This window comes from Mustela nigripes, chromosome 3 (genome assembly GCF_022355385.1).
Source record: "Mustela nigripes isolate SB6536 chromosome 3, MUSNIG.SB6536, whole genome shotgun sequence".
NCBI classification, from domain to species: domain Eukaryota; kingdom Metazoa; phylum Chordata; class Mammalia; order Carnivora; family Mustelidae; genus Mustela; species Mustela nigripes.
The window spans coordinates 114852937-114873006 of record NC_081559.1 but is presented as its reverse complement, the minus strand read 5'-3'; the positions used below and the strand labels follow the sequence as shown (position 1 = coordinate 114873006).

Here is a 20070-nt window from a genome sequence, read left to right as displayed (position 1 = left end):
TTATTCATTAAGTGTTTTCTACTTTCTGGGACTTAAGTTAATCTCTTTTTCTATATTACATAGTTTTTATGACAGCCTTAGAAGATTTATGTTTTTTTCTTCTCATTTTATAGAAACAGGTTAAATAACTTGCCTAATGTAATATGTAGAAAGATACTGATCTTGAACCCAGCACTGTCGATTTAAGCTTGTGTTCTTAACCACTGCTTTCCCACCAACAGAAAGAAAAACTAAAGCTTTAAAAACATTAGTAATGTGAAATTTAAATTTTCTGAGAGTTATCATGAATCTCTTAAGGCCAGATTGCTTTGTTTATTAATTATTATTAATCGTGTAACCTTGTGCACATACCAGGGTTTGGGGCAGTATTCTGTCATTCAACACAGTAATGTCTCCAGCTTAAGTGGTGAATTCTCACATAAATGGCATAAACCAAAACTATAAGTAGTCCTGTGCTGATTCAGATCAGATTTTGCTAACAAGCAAATTAGCTGCAACCCTATGAAAACTTTTCAGGTTTCAGTGCTTTTTAGATTTTGGAATTGTGGATGAAGGACTGTGAACCTATGCTAAATTTGAAAAACTGTATATGTTCATCTTTCCATTCTTACTCTATGTCCTTAAGAAATTGAGTTTTGATTGTGAATATGTATTAAGTTTACTGTGGTAACTTTTCATTCCTGTTGTGAAAGACAAAACAAAAATTTTTAATTTGGTCAAGAAATTTGAATTACCTTTCTATTCACTAGTGGAAGCCCTACTTTTTAAATTGGTCTTGTCATTGAGCTGTGGGTATAGTCATCTTCTATTATTTTTAGGTAATTTATCATCTCAAGCTCCCCTTAAGAGACTTCTAAATACCTGGATAAACAGATACCCAGATACTAAAATGGACCCAATGAACATCTGGGATGACATTATCACAAATCGGTAAGGAGTGATCCTTTTCATCTGAATGTGGATTTTTTTCTGAAATTGCCAGAAAGGTTTTTCTCCAAAACTGGCTTAGGAAAATGGGGGCTTTGAGTCTAGTGTAGATAGCTGACATCTTGCTGATTTTTCATATAAGTTCTTCGTTCTTAGAATACTCTCCATGTCAGCAGTGTGTTCTTTGTCCCACTTGTTCCCTGTGAGGCGACTGCAACCCACTAACACTGAATTTGTCATGTGCTGGGAAGTTTGTTATGAACATTCTTCTGGCAGTCAGAGAAGGCAGGGGAGCAGTGGGGGCAGTGGTCCATCTGCTTCTGTCTCAGGGCTGAATGTTAGCTACTGAAATGGCAGCAAAGAAAACACTGCTTAGAGATTTTTTTATTATTCTATTATTATAAGTTGGGTTTTTGACACTCCTGCCTCCCACCTCCTGACTCTGTTACATAACTGTATGTATCACTTTACCAGGCCTGAGATGATTTTCATATGCTCAGTTTTTCTTTGCCCTGTGACAACCCTGGATAATTTATGAGGCAGATACTAACCATATATTTCAGAGACAAGGCACCAAAATCATAGAGGTTGTGAACTATTTTATGCAAATATACACAGTAAGTCAGACTCGGGGATTGTGATCCTATGTGTAATGTTCTTGCCATTATATTCCTTTTTTTAAAGAGATTTGTTTATTTATGTGTATATTAGAAAAAAAGCACAATTTGGAGGAGCAAACGGAGAGGGAGAAAGAGAATCTGAAGCAGACTCAAACAGAGCTCGGAGCCCAATGTAGGGCTTAATCTGATGACCCTGAGATCACGACCTGAACTGAAACCAAGAGTCTGATACCTAACTGACTTACCACCCAGGCACCCCTTGCCATTATAGCCCATTTCCTCTGCTGCTACAGTGTTTTTTGTGGGGTTATTTGGTTCGTTTGGTTTTTTTTTAACTTTTTATTTTTTGTAACTTTTTTTTTTACTATTTATTTTGAGAGAAGTTCTTCTCTATAGAAAAGTTGTAAGAAAAGTAGAACTCACCTCTCTTTTACTCACATTCACTGTTTTTAAACATTTTTAAATGATGCCACATTAGCTTTTTTTCTCCCCACACATATGTGATTATGTTTTGAACCATTTGAATTTAAGTTGCATATATATGTCTCTTTATCTCTTCATCAGTGTACATTTTCTAAGGAAAAGAGTATTCTCTTATATAACCTCAGTACAATAATAACTTCACTGCTTTCATTTTTAATCTACAGCCCCAATTTCAGTTTTGTCAATAGTACCATTAATGTTCTTCAAAGCATTTTACCCCTCCTGAGACAGAATCCAGTCCAGAATCTCATACTTTATTTAATCAAAATGTCTTTCTGACCTCTTAATCTGGAACATTTCCTCAGCCATCTTTCATGACATTAACACTTTAGAAGAATGTTCATCAATTTGGGTTTGTCTGTATCTTCTTACAGTTATATTCAGGTGATACATCCCTAGTTATAATATTACTTAACTAAAGTATTATTCTCAGGGTATCACATCTGGAAGCACAGAGTGTCCATATGCTTTTTACTGGAGATAATTTTTATTGCCTGGTTAAAATACTATCTGGTTTCTTCCATGGAAAGATGGTCAACATCACTCATCATCAGGGAAGTACAAATCAAAACTATAATAAGATATCTCCCTATACCTGTCAGAATGGCTAAAGTCAAAGTACAAGAAGTAATAGGTGTTGGCAAGGATATGGAGAAAGGGGAACCCTCTTGCATTGTTGGTGGAAATGCAAACTGGTGCAGCCACTGTGGAAAACAGTAAGAAGGCTCCTCAAAAAATTAAAAATAGAAGTACTATGTAGTCCAGCAATTGCACTAATAGATATTTACTCAAAGGACACAAAATACTAACTTACATGTACCCAATGTTTATAGCAGCATTATCTACAATATCCAAAGTATGGAAACAGCCCAAGTGTCCATCCACTGACAAATGGATGAAGAAGATATAGTGTGTGTGTGTGTGTGTGTGTGTGTGTGTATATACATATATATATATATATATGTATGTGTGTATATGTGTGTATATACATATATATATATATATATCAATGGAATATTACTCAGCCATAAAAAACAAACAACAAAATCTTGACATTTGCAATAACATGGATAGAGCTAGGGGGTATTATACTAAGCAAAATAAGTCATTCAGAGAAAGACAAATACCATATTTATTTCACTTGCATGTGAAATTTAAAAAACAAATAAGTGAAGGGAAATAGAGGCAAGCCAAGAAACAAACTCAGCTATAGAGAATAAGATGGTGGTTGCCAGAGGGGAGAAGGTAGGGGAAGTGTTAAATAGGTGATGGGCATGAAGGAGTATACTTGTGATGAGCACTGAGTATTATATGTAAGTGTTGAATCACTGTATTATACACGTCTAATGTAACACTGTATTTTAACCAACCAAAATTAAAATTAAAACTTAAATACATACATACAAGGGAAAATAAAAAAGCAGGACTCAGAAACAATATTATCTAGTCTCTCCAGTGTATGATGCTTGGGATTTTTGGTTGTTTTAATGCCTAGATTTTTTTCCTGTGCAACTAATAAACAGTGTAAGAGATGCTTTGAAACATGCATATATCCTGCTTCTCCTAAAACTTAGCCCTTTTATTTTGTATCTGTGAACGACTTTTAGCCAAAACCAGGCTCGACAATGATAGTTGCAAGGTGATGATTTTCTAATTCTACCAGTGATGGATTCCAGTTTTATTTAATGGAATGTAATCCATAACTGTTCTTATTTATATCATGTTCAAATTGTCTCAGATTTGGCCAGCAGGAGCCCCTTCAAACTGATATCACAGGCACATCTTGCAAAATTATTCCATATTTTTTCTAGAGCTGTTATAGTTTTAGTTCTTACATTTAGGTCTGTGATCCAAAGATAATATTTGTTCTTGGTATGAAGTGGGTAGATGGTATGATGCTCATATGGCTATCTAGTTCTCTCGTCCCATTGTTCAAAAGTCTTTTCATAATTGAATTGCCTCAGCACCTTTTTTGAAAATCAGTGACCATCTGTGTGTGGGTCTGTTTTTGAATGTTCTATTCTATTACTTGTTTATATATACATTTTTTTCATATGTCATGTTGTCTTCATTACTGTTGTTTTATGTCTTGAATCATATAGGGTGAGTACTCCAGCTTTGTTTTTCTTTATGAAAATTCCTTTGTCTGTTTTAGTTTATTTATATTTATATATACATTTTAGAAACTGCTTGTCAGTTTCTACCAAAACAAAAGCACTGACAGTTTGGATTTTGTTGACTCGAGTTTGGGAATTGCCATCTTAACTATATAATATAGAGTTCTCTAATTCATGAATATATGTCTTTCTAATTAGCTTTATTTAGGTTTCTTTAAAAAAATATTTTTTATTTTATGTGTATTCTTAATCCCCTTAATCTATTCACCCATGCTCCACCCACCTCCACTCTGGCAACCACCAGTATGTTCTCTGTATTTACGAGTCTCTTTTTTCTCATTGTTTGTTCATTTGTTTTGTTTCTTAAATTCTACATTTGAAGGAAATCATATGGTATTTGTCTTTCTCTGACTTAACTCACTTAGCATTATACTCTCTAGGTGCATCCATTTTGTTGGAAATGGCAAGATTCCATTCTTTTTTATGACTGAGTAATATTCCATTATATACATACCACATCTTCTGTATCCATTCATCTATCAGTGGACACTTAGATTGCTTCCATACCTTGGCTATTATTGTAAATAATGCTGCAATAAACATAGGGTTGCAGATATCTTTTCAAATTAGCATTTTCATTTTCTTCAGATACCCAGCAGTAATTTTTTGAGGAGCGCCCCCCCCCCATACTGTTTTCCATAGTGGCTGCATCAATTTACATTCCTACCAACAGTGCACATGGGTTTCTTTTTCTCCATATCCTCCAACACTTGTTATTTCTTGCATTTTTTATTTTGGTCAGTGTGACAGGTATAAGGTAGTACCCCATTTCGGTTTTGACTTGCATTTCCCTAAAGATGAGCAACGTTGATCATCTTTTCATGTGTCTGTTGGCCATCTATATATCTTCTTTGGAAAAATGTCTATTCAGGTCCTCTGACCAGATTATTTGCTTTTTTTAGTGTTGAGTTGTATAAGTTCTTTAATATTTTAGATATTAGCTCCTTATCAGATATATCATTTGCAAACATATTCTTCTATTCGGTAGGTTGCCTTTCTGTTTTGTCAGTGGTTCCCTTCACTATACAGAAGTTTTTTATTTTGGCATAGTCCCAATAATTTATTTTTAGTTTTGTTGCCCTTGCCAGAGGAGACATCTGGAAAATTGTTTCTGTGGCTAATGTTGAAGATATTACTACCTATGTTTTCTTCTAGGAGTTTTATGGTTTTAGGTCTCATAGTTAGGTCCTTAATCCATTTTCAGTTTGTTTTTGTGTGTGTTATAAGAAAGTGGTGTGGTTTCACTCTTCTGCATATAGCTGACCAGTTTTCCCAGTATCTTTTGTTGAAGAGACTATTTTTTCCCCATTGTATATTCTTGCCTCCTTTCTCATAGGTTAATTGATCATATAATATGGGTGGGTTTATTTCTGGACTTTATGTTCTGTTCCATTGATCTGTGTGCTTTTGTGCCAGTACAATACTGCTTTGATTACTATAGCTTTGTAGTATATCTTGAAATCTTGGATTCTTATACCTCCAGCTTTATCTTCTTTCTCAAGATTTTTCGGCTATTTGGGAATCTTTCAAGGTTCCATACACATTTTAGTTTTATTTGTTCTAGTTCTGTGAAAAATGTTTTTGGTATTTAGATAGGGATTGCATTAAATCTATAGATTGCCCTGGGTAGTATGGACATTTTAGCAATACTGGTTCTTCTAATCCATGAGCATGGAATATGTTTCCATTAGTTTGTGTCCTATTCATTTTTTTTAATCAAGGTTTTATAGTTTTAGAGTATAGATCTTTCACCTCCTTGGTTAAGTTTATTCCTAGATATTTTATTCCTTACAGTGTATTTATTTGTAAATAGGATTATTTTAATTTCTCCTTCTACTATTTCATTTTTAGTGTATAGAAATGCAATAGGTTTCTGTATATTAATTTTGTATCCTGTAGTTTTACTGAATTCATTTAATAATGCTAATAGGTTTTTTTTGCTGGCATCGTTATGGTTTTCTATATATAGTTTCATGTCATCTGCAAATGTAGAAGTTTTACTTCTTTAATTTCAGTGACCCTTTTTTTTCCAATAAGGATTCTTAGATTTCTTTTGTTAGATTTGTTCCTAGGTATTTTGTGTTTATCAACAGAGTTCCAGTTATTTGCTGTTCATATTTTCTGAGTTTTGTTTTATCATGCATGGGTGTTAAATTTGATCAAATGCTTTTTTCTACATCTCTTTAATTGACCATGTGCTTTTTCTCCATGGTTTATGTTTGTTAGGTCTATAGTCTATAGTTTTGTCTATACTGTTGTGCACAAACAACATCTCTGTCTGGATGACCTATCCATTTTGAAAGTGAGATATTAAAGTCTCCAACAATTATTGTATAGTTCTCTAATTTTCCTTTTAGTATTTCTTTTATATATTTACATGCTCCAGTGTTAGGTACATAAATATTTACAATGTTTACAATTGTTATATATTCTTGTTGGATTGACCACCTTATCATTATATAATGACCTTCTTTGCATTTTTTTACCATTGTTAGCTTAAGATCTGTTAGTCTGATTTAGTAAAGCTACCCATATTTATTTATTTGGTTACCATTTGTTTGAAATATCTCTTTCAATGCCTTCACTCTTGATCAGTGTTGTTTTTAAAGCTAAAGTGAGTCCCTTGTATGCAGCATATTGTTAGATTTTGTTTTTTTATTCATTCAGCCATTCTTTGTCTTTTGATTGAGAATTTAATCCATGTACATTTAAAGTACTTATTGATAGGTAAGGGCTTACTTTTGCCACTTTGTTATCTACAGTTTTGTAGATCTGTAGTTCCTTGCTTTTTATCTTGCTGTCTTTTGTGATTTGATGACTGTTTGTATGGATATACTCTGACTCCTTTATCATAATCTTTCATAATTACTAAGGCCTTTCCTTGTTGTTTACCATGAGGCTTAAATAAAATATGATATCCTATTATAAGCTAATAACACCTTAACTGTGATAGCATTTTTAAACTTTTACACTTTTACTTCCTCATGCTCCTCACATATTAGGTTGTTGATACTATAATTTACATATTTTTATATTGTGCATCTAATAACAGATTATTGTAGTTATGGTTTTTATTTTTTTAAGATTTTATTTATTTATTGGACAGACAGAGATCACAAGTAGGCAGAGAGTCAGACAGAGAGAAAGGGAGGAAGCAGGCTCCCTGCTGAGCAGAGATTCCCAATGCTGGCTGGATCCCAGGACCCTGGGATCATGACCTGAGCCGAAGGCAGAGGCTTTAACCCACTGACCCACCCAGGCACCCCTGTAGTTATGGTTTTTAATACATTGTTGTAGTTATGGTTTTTAATACATTGTTTTAAAATTTAAACTAGCACTATAAGTGTATTACCACCATTACCATGTTAGAGAATCTGACTTTGGCTCGACATTTACCATTACCAGTGAGATTTGTATAAGTTCATATGTTCTTATGATAATAATTAATAGTGGTTTATTTCTACTTGGAGAACTCCCTTTAGAATTTCTTATAAGCCAAGTCTAGTGGTGAATAAACTCACTTAACTTTTGATTGTTCAGGAAAGTCTTTATTTCTCCTTCAATTTTGAAGGACAAGTTTGCCAGGAATAGTATTCTTGGTTGACAGATTTTTTTTTCTTTTAATATTTTGAATAGATCATTCCATTGTCTTCTGGCCTGAAAAGTTTCTTTTGAGAACTCCACCTACAGTCTTATGAAGGTTTCCTTGTGTGTGATGTGTGTTACTTTTCTTTTGTTACTTTCAGAGAGTCTTGTCTTTGACCTTTGACAATTCAATTATGTGTCTTGGTGTAGCCTGTTCAGGTTCAGTCTATATCCGGTCCCTTGGGCCTCATGGATCTGGAAATCCATTTCTCTGCACAGGTTTATGAGAAGTTTTCAGCCATTTTTGTTTTAAATGTACTTCATGTCCCTTTCTCTTCTCCTAGCATTCCAATAATGGGCTTATTATTTCATTTTGCTACCCTATAAGTCCATAGACTCTTCACTCTTCACTTTTTTTTTTTTTTTTTTTTTTTGCTTCTCTGGATGATTTCACTGATTCTTCTGCATGATCAGGTCTGCTTTTGAAGGTTTCTAGTGGATTTGTCAATTCAGTCTTAGTATCCTTTGCCTCTAGGATTATAGTTTTTTGGGTTTTGTTTTGTTTTGTTTTATAGTTTTCTATTTGTTGTTGTTGTTGTTGTTGAACTTATCATTTCGTTCATACATTGTTTTCCTAATTTCGTTTAGTTGTCTATTTCTTTCTTCTTGTAGTTCACTAAACTTCTTTAAAATTATAATTCTGAATTCTTTTTCTGACCGTTCATAGATCTCCATATATTTAGAATCATTTATTATAGCTTTATTATTTTCCTTTGGTGGTATCATGTTTACCTGATCTTTCATGATCCTGGTTTGTTTTGTTTCGTTTTGTTAAGATTTTATTTATTTATTTATTTATCAGAGAGAGCAAGCAAGCGAGCACAGGCAGGCAGAGTGGCAGGCAGAGGCAGAGAGAGAGCAGGCTCCCCACTAAGCAAGGAGCCCAATGCGGGACTCGATCATAGCACTCTGGGATCATGAACCTGAGCTGAACGCAGCGGCTTAACCGACTAGGCCTCCCAGGCATCCCATGATCCTGATTTCTTTCACCTTTTGATTTTTTTTTTTATTAATTTTTTATTTTTTATAAACATATATTTTTATCCCCAGGGGTACAGGTGTGTGAATCACCAGGTTTACACACTTCACAGCACTCACCAAAGCACATACCCTCCCCAATGTCCATAATCCCACCCCCTTCTCCCAAATCCCCTCCCCCCACCAACCCTCAGATTGTTTTGTGAGATTAAGAGTCACTTATGGTTAGTCTCCATCCCAATCCCATCTTGTTTCATTTATTCTTCTCCTACCCACTTAAGCCTCCATATTGCATCACCACTTCCTCATATCAGGGAGATCATATGATAGTTGTCTTTCTCTGGTTGACTTATTTTGCTAAGCATGATACGCATTTATAGCAGCAATGATCCTGATTTCTTACATTAGTGTTTGTACATTTGAGTATGTTGTCTCGTCCTCCAGATTTTACAGATTTGCTTTGACAGAAAGAGTCCTTCACCAGTCAGCTCAGCTTGGGGATCTGGATGTGTCAGCTGGTAGCATCCTTGAGCCAGGTGGGGATTATGTTAGGATATATTTTAGGTTAAGGCTACTGCCCAAGTTCTGAGGTTAGGATGGAGTGGTTGCCAGTGGCCGCAAACAACTGAAAAAAACTGCTGACTTTTTTCCCTGCTGAAGTGCAGCTCTAGGATGGTCTCTGCAGTTTCCACTATTCTCTGGTCAGTCTTCTGGACGGTCAGGACTAGGTACTGTACTCAGCAGTGGGCAGGGCTCTGAATTAGCTTCCCCTCACCCTGAGGTGGGACAGCAAATTGGCCCCAAGGCCAGTAGAGCCTTGTTTTGGGGCCCAAATTAGGCAGGTATGAACACGGCATTTTCCTGCCAGAGAGGGCTACATTTTGCTCTGCAGAGACGGAGAAGTACTGGCTCTTCTCTTTGATCAAGTTCTACTCTAAGTGGAGCTATGGGGTGGGCTACACAGCTTCCTATGTACTCTGGTTTGATTCCGTGGGCAGGCAAGCTGAAGGTTCTCTTCAGCAGTGGGTTTAAACAGGTGAATTTCCCTACCTGTGCAGGACCATTACACAGTCCCCAAGATGGGCAAGTTTCTTATTTGAGAACCATATTAAGCAGAACTATGTACTAAGTTCTGTGGCCTAATGAGCCTGACTCTTTGGGTGGATAGGGCTACCCATCAGGTGCTCTGCTCAAGTGCTACTGTAATCACAGTTGCAGGATGGACTATGCAGATTCCTGGGAGCTCTGGTTAGGTTTCCTGGTCAGCTATGGTTAGGCTGGAGGCTATATTCAGCAGCACTGCTGCTATAAATTTGCTTCCTTTTTTGCTTGGGAGTACAGAACAGGCCCTTAGGGCTTGCAAGGCTCTTTGTTTAAGAGACCAAATGAGTCAGAATGGTGCTTCAAGCTCTCTGGTCAGATGGGGTCACCATATTGCCTCAACAGGACTACTGATCTGGCTTTCCATTCAAGTGCCAATTTAGTAGGAGTTGCACAGTTGGTTTCAGAGACCCCCCAGGAACTCTGGTTAAGTTTTTTGATTGGCAGGGTTGGAGGCTGTATTCAGCAGTAAGTGGGGCTACTAATTAGCTTCCCTGCCTGGGCGGGGACACACAACAAATACCAAAGGAGGCAAGGCTCTTTTTTGGGAAGCAAATTAGGCAGAACTGTGCGGCAGTTGGGGCCACTGGCTTGGCTCCATAAACAGGAAGGACTTTCTGCTTGTGTGGCCTTTCTGTGCAAGTACTGCTGGGTTAAGCAGCTTCCCAGGTGCTCCAGTCAAGTTTCATGGTCAGGTAGGACAGGACCAAGAGTGACACTCAGAAATAGGTGGAGCTATGAATTAGCTTTCCTCCGTAGGCAGAGTGCCTCGTTCGGGGTCTAACAAACCTGCACCCTGCCGACTTTCCTAGTCAGACTGGGCCACTGTGTTGGTTCTGACGATAAGCCAAACCACTGGTTAGAATTTCTACTTGGGCACTGCTATGAGTAGGAACTCAGTCTGCCAAGATCTGGGTGTTGGTTGCTATAAGCCCGACCCCCGCCCATACCACCTTTCTGTCACAGTCTAATCCCCAATCATTAGGCCCTGCTGCAGGTTTCTTTGTTATCTCTATGAGATGAGACAGACCCAAGTGGGCTTCCTGATTTGCAAACCCCAACGCTAGGGTAACTAGAGGTCCATCTTGGGCTCTTTTTTTCCTACTGGAAAAACTTCAGACTTGGGGCCCTCTTGTTGTGGTACTGTTCCATCCTGTGATGGGACCCTGCAGTCATACAGTAGCTGTTCCTTTTTCTCTTCTTATGTGATCCATCTGAGTCTCTGTGGTGTTTCAGGCTTACCCTTTGTTCTAAGATTTTCTCAATGGTGTCTTGTCTGTGAATAGTAGTTAGTTGGTTTCATTTTGTTTGTTTGTTTTTGTTTTGTAAGGGAGACTGAAGTCAAGAATGAACTATGTCACCATCTTGATGATGTCACTCCTTCTTATAGTTTATTACATTGACTGATTTTTGAATATGAAACAAATGTTGCATTTGGAGGGTAAACCTTGTATGGTACAATGATCCTTTTTATATATTCTTAGATTTGCTAACATTTTATTAAGAATTTTAGTGTCTAAATTCAAGTGGGATATTGGTTTGTAATTTTCTTTTTTATAATGTTTTGGTCAGGTTTTGGTATTAGATCTATAAAATAAGTTGGACATGTTCCCTTCTTTTTTCCTTGAAAAAAGGTTATGTAAGATCCTTCTTATTTCTTAAGTGAATATTGGTTAGAATTCACCAGTGAGATTTTATATGGGCCTCTGGTTTTCCTTTTGGGAAGATTTTGGATAATGCATATAATTTCTTTGGTAGATATGGGGCTATTAAAATGTTCTATTTCTTTTTATGTCAATTTTATTAAATTGTATTTTTCAGTATATTTTTCTGTTTCATTTAAGTTGTCAAATTATTCACATAAAATTGCTCACATTATTCTTTTTTTTTATTACTGGCAGTATCTGTAGTGGGAATCCCTTTTTTACTCCTGATATTGGTGACTTGTGTTCTCTGTTTTTTCTTGATCCTTCTCACTAGAGGTTTGTCAATTCTGTTGATCTTCTTAAAGGACCAGCTTTTGACTTTGTTAATTTTCCTTGATAACTGTGTTCTGAAATTTAATTGATTTCTGGTCTCATCTTTAGTATTTTCTTCTTTCAGCTTACTTTTGACTGACTTTACTCTTCTTTTTTTAGTTTTTTGAGGTGGAAACTTTGATGTTTGATTTTATACTTTTTAAAAACATTTAAAGCTACATGCACCCCTCTAAGCTCTACTTTGGCTACATACTGCAAATTTTGATATGTAGTATTTACATTATCATTTAGTTTAAAATATTTTCTAATAAGTGCTTTGTTTAATTTCCAAATAGGTGAGGTTTTTTTTGTCTCTCTTATTATTGATTTCTAAATTAATTCCACAATGGCCACAAAACACATTGTGTATAGTTTTAGCTTTTTAAAATTTGTTAAAACTTGTTTTACAGTTTAGCATATGGTCTATTCTAGTATATATACTGTATGTACTTAAATCCTGTATATTATGTAGTTCTTAAATGTAATGCTTATAAATTTCAATTAGATCAAGGTGGTTGATGGTGTTTTTCAGAACTCTATGTCTTTATTGATTTTTTTTTTTTTTTTTTTTTGTCTATTCCATCAGCTGCCTACATATGTAAGGATTTCAAAATCTCTTACTTTGATTGTGGAATTGTCTATTTTTCTCTTTAATTCTATTTTTACTTACTGTATTTTGAACTTTGTTACTAGGCATATACATGTCAATAATTCCTAGGTCTTCCTGATTAAATGTCCTTTTTATCGTTATATGTCAAAATAATGTATGATAGCATATAGTGAAAACACTAATAGATAATATTATATTTTTGCTTTAAACAGTCATACATATTTGAAAGAACTTAAGAGATCATGACCTGATCTAAAATCAAGTGTCATATTCTCAACTGAGTACGAAATGCTCAGAAATGAGCAAAAATTTAATAATTGTAGAATTTCTGTCTGTAAATGCCATCCAGTAGCTTCCCATATATAAAAGATTTATTTCATAAGTCTCTGCCATTAATTTTCATTTTTCATCATTTTGTGTAGATGTTTCTTTCTCAGCAAAATAGAGGAGAAACTTACTCTTCCTCCAGGTGATCATAGTATGTCCATGGATGATGATAAAGATTCTAGTGATAGGATGGAAGTGCAGGAGCAGGGAGAAGAAGTCTGTTCCCTGATTAAGAATTGTATGTTCTCCATGAAAATGAAGATGGTAGAAAGTGCAAGAAAGCAGGTGAGTACTTATATTTGTTTTCCTCTATTGTAACATAGAATTTTCTTAAATTAGCTGTTTTTTAACACCTCTTTTTGGGAAAGAACCCAAATACATGGAGACTAAACAGCTTCCTTCTAAAGAATGAATGGGTCAACCAGGAAATTAAAGAAGATTTGAAAAAAATTCATGGAAACAAATGATAATGAAAACACAACGGTTCAAAATCTATGGGACACAGCAAAGGCAGTCCTGAGAGGAAAATATGTAGCAGTACAAGCCTTTCTCAAGAAACAAGAAAGGTCTCAAATACACAACCTAACCCTACACCTAAAGGAGCTGGAGAAAGAACACCAAAGAAAGCCTAACCCAGCAGGAGAAGAGAAATAATAAAGATCAGAGCAGAAATGAATGAAATAAAAACCCAAAAAACAATAGAACAAATCAATGAAACTAGGAGCTGGTTCTTTGAAAGAATTAATGGATGGATAAACCCTGGGCCAGATTTATCCAAAAGAAAAGAGAAAGGACCCAAATAAATAAAATCATGAATGAAAGAGGAGAGATCACAACAAACACCAAAGAAATACAGACAATTATAAGAACATACTATGAGCAATTCTACACAAACAAATTTGACAATCTGGAAGAAATGGATGCATTCCTAGAGACATATAAACTACCACAACTGAACCAGGAAGAAATATAAAACCAAAACAGACCTGTTACCAGTAAGGAGATTGAAATAGTCATCAAAAATCTCCAAACAAACAAAAGCCCAGAGCCAGGTGGCTTCCCAGGGGAATTCTACCAAACATTTAAAGAAAACTAATTCCTATTCTTCTGAAACTGTTCCAAAAAATAGAAATGGAAGGAAAACTTCCAAACTCATTTTATGAGGCCAGCATGACCTGGATCCCAAAACCAGACAAGGATCCCATAAAAAAAGAGAGCTATAGACCAATATCCTTGATGAACACAGATACGAAAATTCTCACCAAAATACTAGCCAATAGGATTCAACAGTACATTAAAAGGATTATGCACCACAACCAAGTGGGATTTATTCCAGGGCTGCAAGGTTGGTTCAACATCTGCAAATCAATCAATGGGATACAACACATTAATAAAAGAAAGAACGAGAACCATATGATACTCTCAATGGAGAAAAACTGAAAGCTTTTCCGCTAAGGTCAGGAACATGGCAGGGATGTCCATTATCACCACTGCTACTCAACATAGTACTAGAGGTCCTAACCTCAGCAATCAGACAACAAAAGGAAATTAAAGGCATCCAAATCGGCAAAGAAGAAGTCAAATTATCACTCTTCGCAGATGATATGATACTATATGTGGAAAACCCAAAAGACTCCACTCCAAAACTGCTAGAACTTGTACAGGAATTCAGTAAAGTGTCAGGATGTAAAATCAATGCACAGAAATCAGTTGCATTTCTTTACACCAACAACAAGACAGAAGAAAGAGAAATTAAGGAGTCAGTCCCATTTACAATTGCACCCCAAACCATAATATACCTAGGAATAAACCTAACCAAAGAGGCACAGAATCTATACTCAGAAAACTATAAAGTACTCATGAAAGAAATTGAGGAAGACACAAAGAAATGGAAAAATGTTCCATGCTCCTGGATTGGAAGAATAAATATTGTGAAAATGTCTATGCTACCTAAAGCAATCTACACATTTAATGCAATTCCTATCAAAGTACCATCCATCTTTTTCAAAGAAATGGAACAAATAGTTCTAAAATTTATATGGAACCAGAAAAGACCTCGAATAGCCAAAGGGATATTGAAAAAGAAAGCCAACGTTGGTGGCATCACAATTCCGGACTTCAAGCTCTATTACAAAGCTGTCATTATCAAGACTGCATGGTACTGGCACAAAAACAGACACATAGATCAATGGAACAGAATAGAGAGCCCAGAAATAGACCCTCAACTCTATGGTCAACTAATCTTCGACAAAGTAGGAAAGAATGTCCAATGGACAAAAGACAGCCTCTTCAATAAATGGTGTTGGGTAAATTGGACAGCCACATGCAGAAAAATGAAATTGGACCATTCCTTACACCACACACGAAAATAGACTCAAAATGGATGAAGGACCTCAATGTGAGAAAGGAATCCATCCAAATCCTTGAGGAGAGCACAGGCAGCAACCTCTTCAACCTCAGCCGCAGCAACATCTTCCTAGGAACATCGCCAAAGGCAAGGGAAGCAAGGGCAAAAATGAACTATTGGGATTTCATCAAGATCAAAAGTTTTTGCACAGCAAAAGAAACAGTTAACAAAACCAAAAGACAACTGACAGAAAGGGAGAAGATATTTGCAAATGACATATTAGATAAAGGGCTAGTGTCCAAAATCTATAAAGAACTTAGCAAACTCAACACCAAAAGAACAAAAATCCAATCAAGAAATGGGCAGAGTATATGAACAGACATTTCTGCAAAGAAGACATCTAGATGGCCAACAGACACATGAAAAAGTGCTCCACATCCCTCAGCATCAGGGAAATACAAATCAAAACCACAATGAGAGACCACCTCACACCAGTCAGAATGGCTAAAATGAACAAGTCAGGAAATGACAGATGCTGGCGAGGATGCCGAGAGAGGGGAACCCTCCTACACTGTTGGTGGGAATGCAAGCTGGTGCAACCACTCTGGAAAACAGCGTGAAGATTCCTCAAAATGTTGAAAATAGAACTACCCTACGACCCAGCAATTGCACTACTGGGTATTTACCCTAAAGATACAAACGTAGTGATCCGAAGGGGCACATGCACCCAAATGTTTATAGCAGCAATGTCTACAATATCCAAACTATGGAAGGAACCTAGATGAATGGATCAAGAAGATGTAGTATATATATACAATGGAATACTATGCAGCCATCAAAAGAAATGAAATCTTTGCACTTGGGATGACATGGATGGAACTAGAGGGTATCATGCTTAGTGAAATAAGTCAATTGGAGAAAGACAACTATCATATGATCTCTCTGATATGAGGAAGTGGAGATGCACGTGGGGATTTAGAGGGGTAGGAGAAGAATAAATGAAACAAGATGGGATTGGGAGGGAGACAAACCATAAGTGACTCTTAATCTCCCAAAACAAACTGAGGGTTGCTGGGAAAGGGGGAAAGGAGGGGGGTGGGGTTATGGACATTGGGGAGGGTATGTGCTATGGTGAGTGCTGTGAAGTGTGTAAACCTGGTGATTCACAGACCTGTACCCCTGGGGATAAAAATACATTATATGTTTATAAAAAAATATAAAGACTCAGGAATAACCCTGGGTATTTGGTTTCCTTAGTAGACTGTCAGGTGAACTTGAATGCCACTTAATGGCTTTTCTTCTTTGTGTAGGAAGCCCTGGGATAGAGGTGACCAGATAAATAAACAGTTGTTGTTGTTGTTGTTTTTAAGATTTTATTTATTTATTTGAGAGAGAGCACAAGAACGGGGGAGGCAGAGGCAGAGGGAAAAGCAGACTCTCCACTGAGCAGGGAACCCAATGTAGGACTCAATCCCAGGACTCTGGGATTATGACCTGAGCCAAAGACAAAAGCTTAATCTACTGAGCCACCCAGGTGCCCCGGATTAACAGTTTTAAAACACTGTTCTGATTGTAGTGAGAGAAAGGATTGGAGGAAGGGCAAAGGGTTGTCCAGCCTCTGTATTACTCCAGGTAATTGATGAGGGCAGCCAATCAAGGTTAGAGTCTGAGAAGTGAAGATCAGTGGACAAGTTCAAGAAAAAGGAAGCATGGATGAGAGACACTGTGACTGGTTCTGTTCAGGAAGAGGAAGTAGGATCCCCAGGCTTCTCTGCCTGTATAGCTGAGTGTATGGGAATGCAGGAAGAATGGCAGTTTGTGGGGTGCATTTAGTTGAAGACATATTGCATGTGTGAGGCCTTTAAGACAAGCAAATTTCTGGGTGCCTGGGTGGCTCAGTGGGTTAAGCCGCTGCCTTCGGCTTAGGTCATGATCTCAGGGTCCTGGGATCGAGTCCCACATCGGGCTCTCTGCTCAGCAGGGGCCTGCTTCCCTCTCTCTCTCTCTGCCTGCCTCTCCATCTACTTGTGATTTCTCTCTGTCAAATAAATAAATAAAATCTTTAAAAAAAAAAAAAAAGACAAGCAAATTTCTATTTGCTAATTTATGCATAAGAAATCTAAAGTTCTGGAGAAAAAGACTATGCTTGCAATAGAGGTCTGAAGGTGATTGGCACATGGACTATCACTGAAGCCACAGGAGTGGATAAGGTGACCAGGACCAGTCGCCAAAACATACCTACAGTTTTGGGAGGAACAAAGGGAAATTTGTCCAAAAAGGAGCTGAAACTAGATGGTGACGTTAGAGGATGACCAGGAGGCTGAGCCCAGAGGGAGGGCCAGAAATCATCAGTGCCTATTACCCAGGAGAGCAAAGGCATGCAGAAACTAAAGTGCCCTTGCATTGAGAGAAGGCTTGTGCTGACTTCAGTGAGAACTATTTCACTGGGGCAGAAGTCAGATCAGAGTGGGTAGAAGAACAGATAAGGATGGATATGCAGGGGCAGTGAGCACAGCCTGCTTCTAAGGAAGCCATGATGAGGAGAAGCAGGTGGGTTTAGGAAGAGTTTGGATTTTTAGGAAAGAGGAGACCGGAGATTTTAAAGCTTAATGGTAGGGAGAGAAAGGACATACAGAGAGGGATCATTAGTAAGATAGGATTTCTTGTGGAGTTGAAAGGGAAAGGATTCAAGCAAAGGTGAATGGAAGAACTCTGTTCTCTCTGGGCAGTAGGCCCTCTGCAGAGGCTGAGCTGAAGAGATCTGAGAATAGTGGGGGAGTGGTGGGTTATTCTGGACTGTGGTGGAGGGCCTGGTGAGCCATGGAAGAACTGTCAGTGTGGTCTCTGGTGAGTCTGTGAGTATAGGAGCAGAAACGCCATGCACTTCGATGTACCCAGGAGTATGGTTTTTCCAGGTGGGTGTAATACAAGGACAAAGGCTGGTGACCTGAGAGTATTGCAAAGAGAGTGGTGGGAAAAGCTGGCTGGCTTAATTGCACACGGAAGGAAGTGGAAGCAGGAAGAAGGCAGGTAAAGTTACCAGAGGCTTTAAGGTTATAAAGCAAACATAGCAAGAATTTGGTGGGTAGAGTAGGTTTGTGGTCAAAATGGTGTGACTTGAGTTTAGGAATTTGGTGGTGAGGAAGTTCTGAGTGGTGATGAAGATTACAGTATAGCTAAGAAGCTGCACCCAACATTGTCAGGGGCAGTGTTGGGAAGCTACTATTCCGGCTCTTGTGATTACTGTCTAGCAAGAGAGTAAGAGCTGCACTTCAACCCAACAGCATAAGATGAGTGAAGAAAAGAGAGGTCACCATGCTAGGAGAGCCCCAAGAAGAAGAGACCTTCTGCCTGGTAGGAAGGCTTGCTGGAGAAGGAGGCATTCAGATGGGGCTTTATGGAAATGGTAGGGTTTGCACTTTGAGAAGAGAAAAAGGTGCTATAGATACAAGATATATTCCAGCAAAATCATGGAGGTGAGAAGCTGGGAATTGCAGTCTGCTTTTGACATGCTGGCTCAGTTGGAAGCTGTATGGAAGATTGTCTGCTGAGGGAAAAAGCCTAGAGACTGAAGTCTCAAACTAGGAAAGTTGTGGTAGGAATGCAAACAATGTGAAAGATGCTCTAGAAGTGAGGTAAGAAGTCCAGAGATAGGAAGTATTATGGAGAAGATGCAGCTGAGGAAGGCTCAGATTTTTAGCCTACATAGTTGAAAGGATAGTGAAGAACAAGACATGGGTTTGATGAAAACGTCTTTTGAAATTTGGTAAAGAAGAATTAAAAGACATCCATATAACAACCAAACAAATAAAAAATAGATAAGTTATACATCAAAATTTAGAAATTCCTGTTCCTCCAAGAACACACTCAAAAAAGTGATCGGACAACCCATACACATGTGAGAAAATAATTGGGAAATCATGTATCTGATAAAGGTCTACTATCCAGAACACATAAAGAACTCTTTATAACTGAACAACAAAAACTCAATCCAACTTTAAAAATGGGCTAAGGGGCGCCTGGGTGACTCAGTGGTTTAAGCCTCTGCCTTTTTCGGCTCAGGTCATAGTCTCAGGGTCCTGGGATCAAGCCCCACATTGGGCTCTCTGCTCAGCAGGGAGTCTGCTTCCCCCTCTCTCTGCCTGCCTCTCTGCCTACTCGTGATTTCCGTCAAATAAATAAATAATCTTAAATTGTGTAAATGTATTTTAAAATGGGCTAAAAAAAATGGGCTAAGAATCCTAAATAGACATTTCTCCAAAGCAGATATACAGATGGTTAACAAGCACATGAAAAGATGTTCAGCATTATTAGTTATTAGGAAAATGCAAATTGAAACCACACAAGATACCACTTCACACCCACTGTAATCAAAGAGACTGCTCAGACAAATATTGGTGAAGATGTGGAGAAATTGGAACCCTCATACACTGATGATGGGAATGTAAAATGGTACAGATGCTGTGGAGAACAAGTCTGACATTTCCTCAAAAAGTTAAACATAGAGTTACCATGTGATCCACCATTTCAACTCGTAGGTATATGGGAGAAGTGGAAGTGTATGTCCACACAGAAATTTGTGCATACATATTTACAGCAATATTATTCAAAATAGCTAAAAGGTGGAGGCAACCCCCAAAGCTATCAATAGATGAATGGATAAATAAAATGTGCTCTATCCATGCAACAGAATATTATTCAGCCGTGTGAAGGAATAAAGTGTGAATACACACTGTAACTTGGGCAAACCTAGAAAAGACTATGCTAAGTGAAAGAAGACAGATAAAATCACCACGTTTCTGATTTCATTGATAGGAGATGTCCAGAATCGGCAAAT

General features: G+C 37.4%; 1 protein-coding gene across 1 annotated transcript in view; it reads left to right on the top strand.

Annotated features, from left to right (window-relative positions):
- Positions 1-20070, top strand: part of PRKDC (protein kinase, DNA-activated, catalytic subunit) — a 242091-nt gene that overhangs the window by 194556 nt on the left and 27465 nt on the right. Inside the window, exons 68-69 of the mRNA XM_059394562.1 lie at positions 819-930; positions 12982-13171. Of these exons, the coding sequence (XP_059250545.1) occupies positions 819-930; positions 12982-13171 (302 nt within the window). The remainder of the gene's footprint in view (positions 1-818; positions 931-12981; positions 13172-20070) is intronic.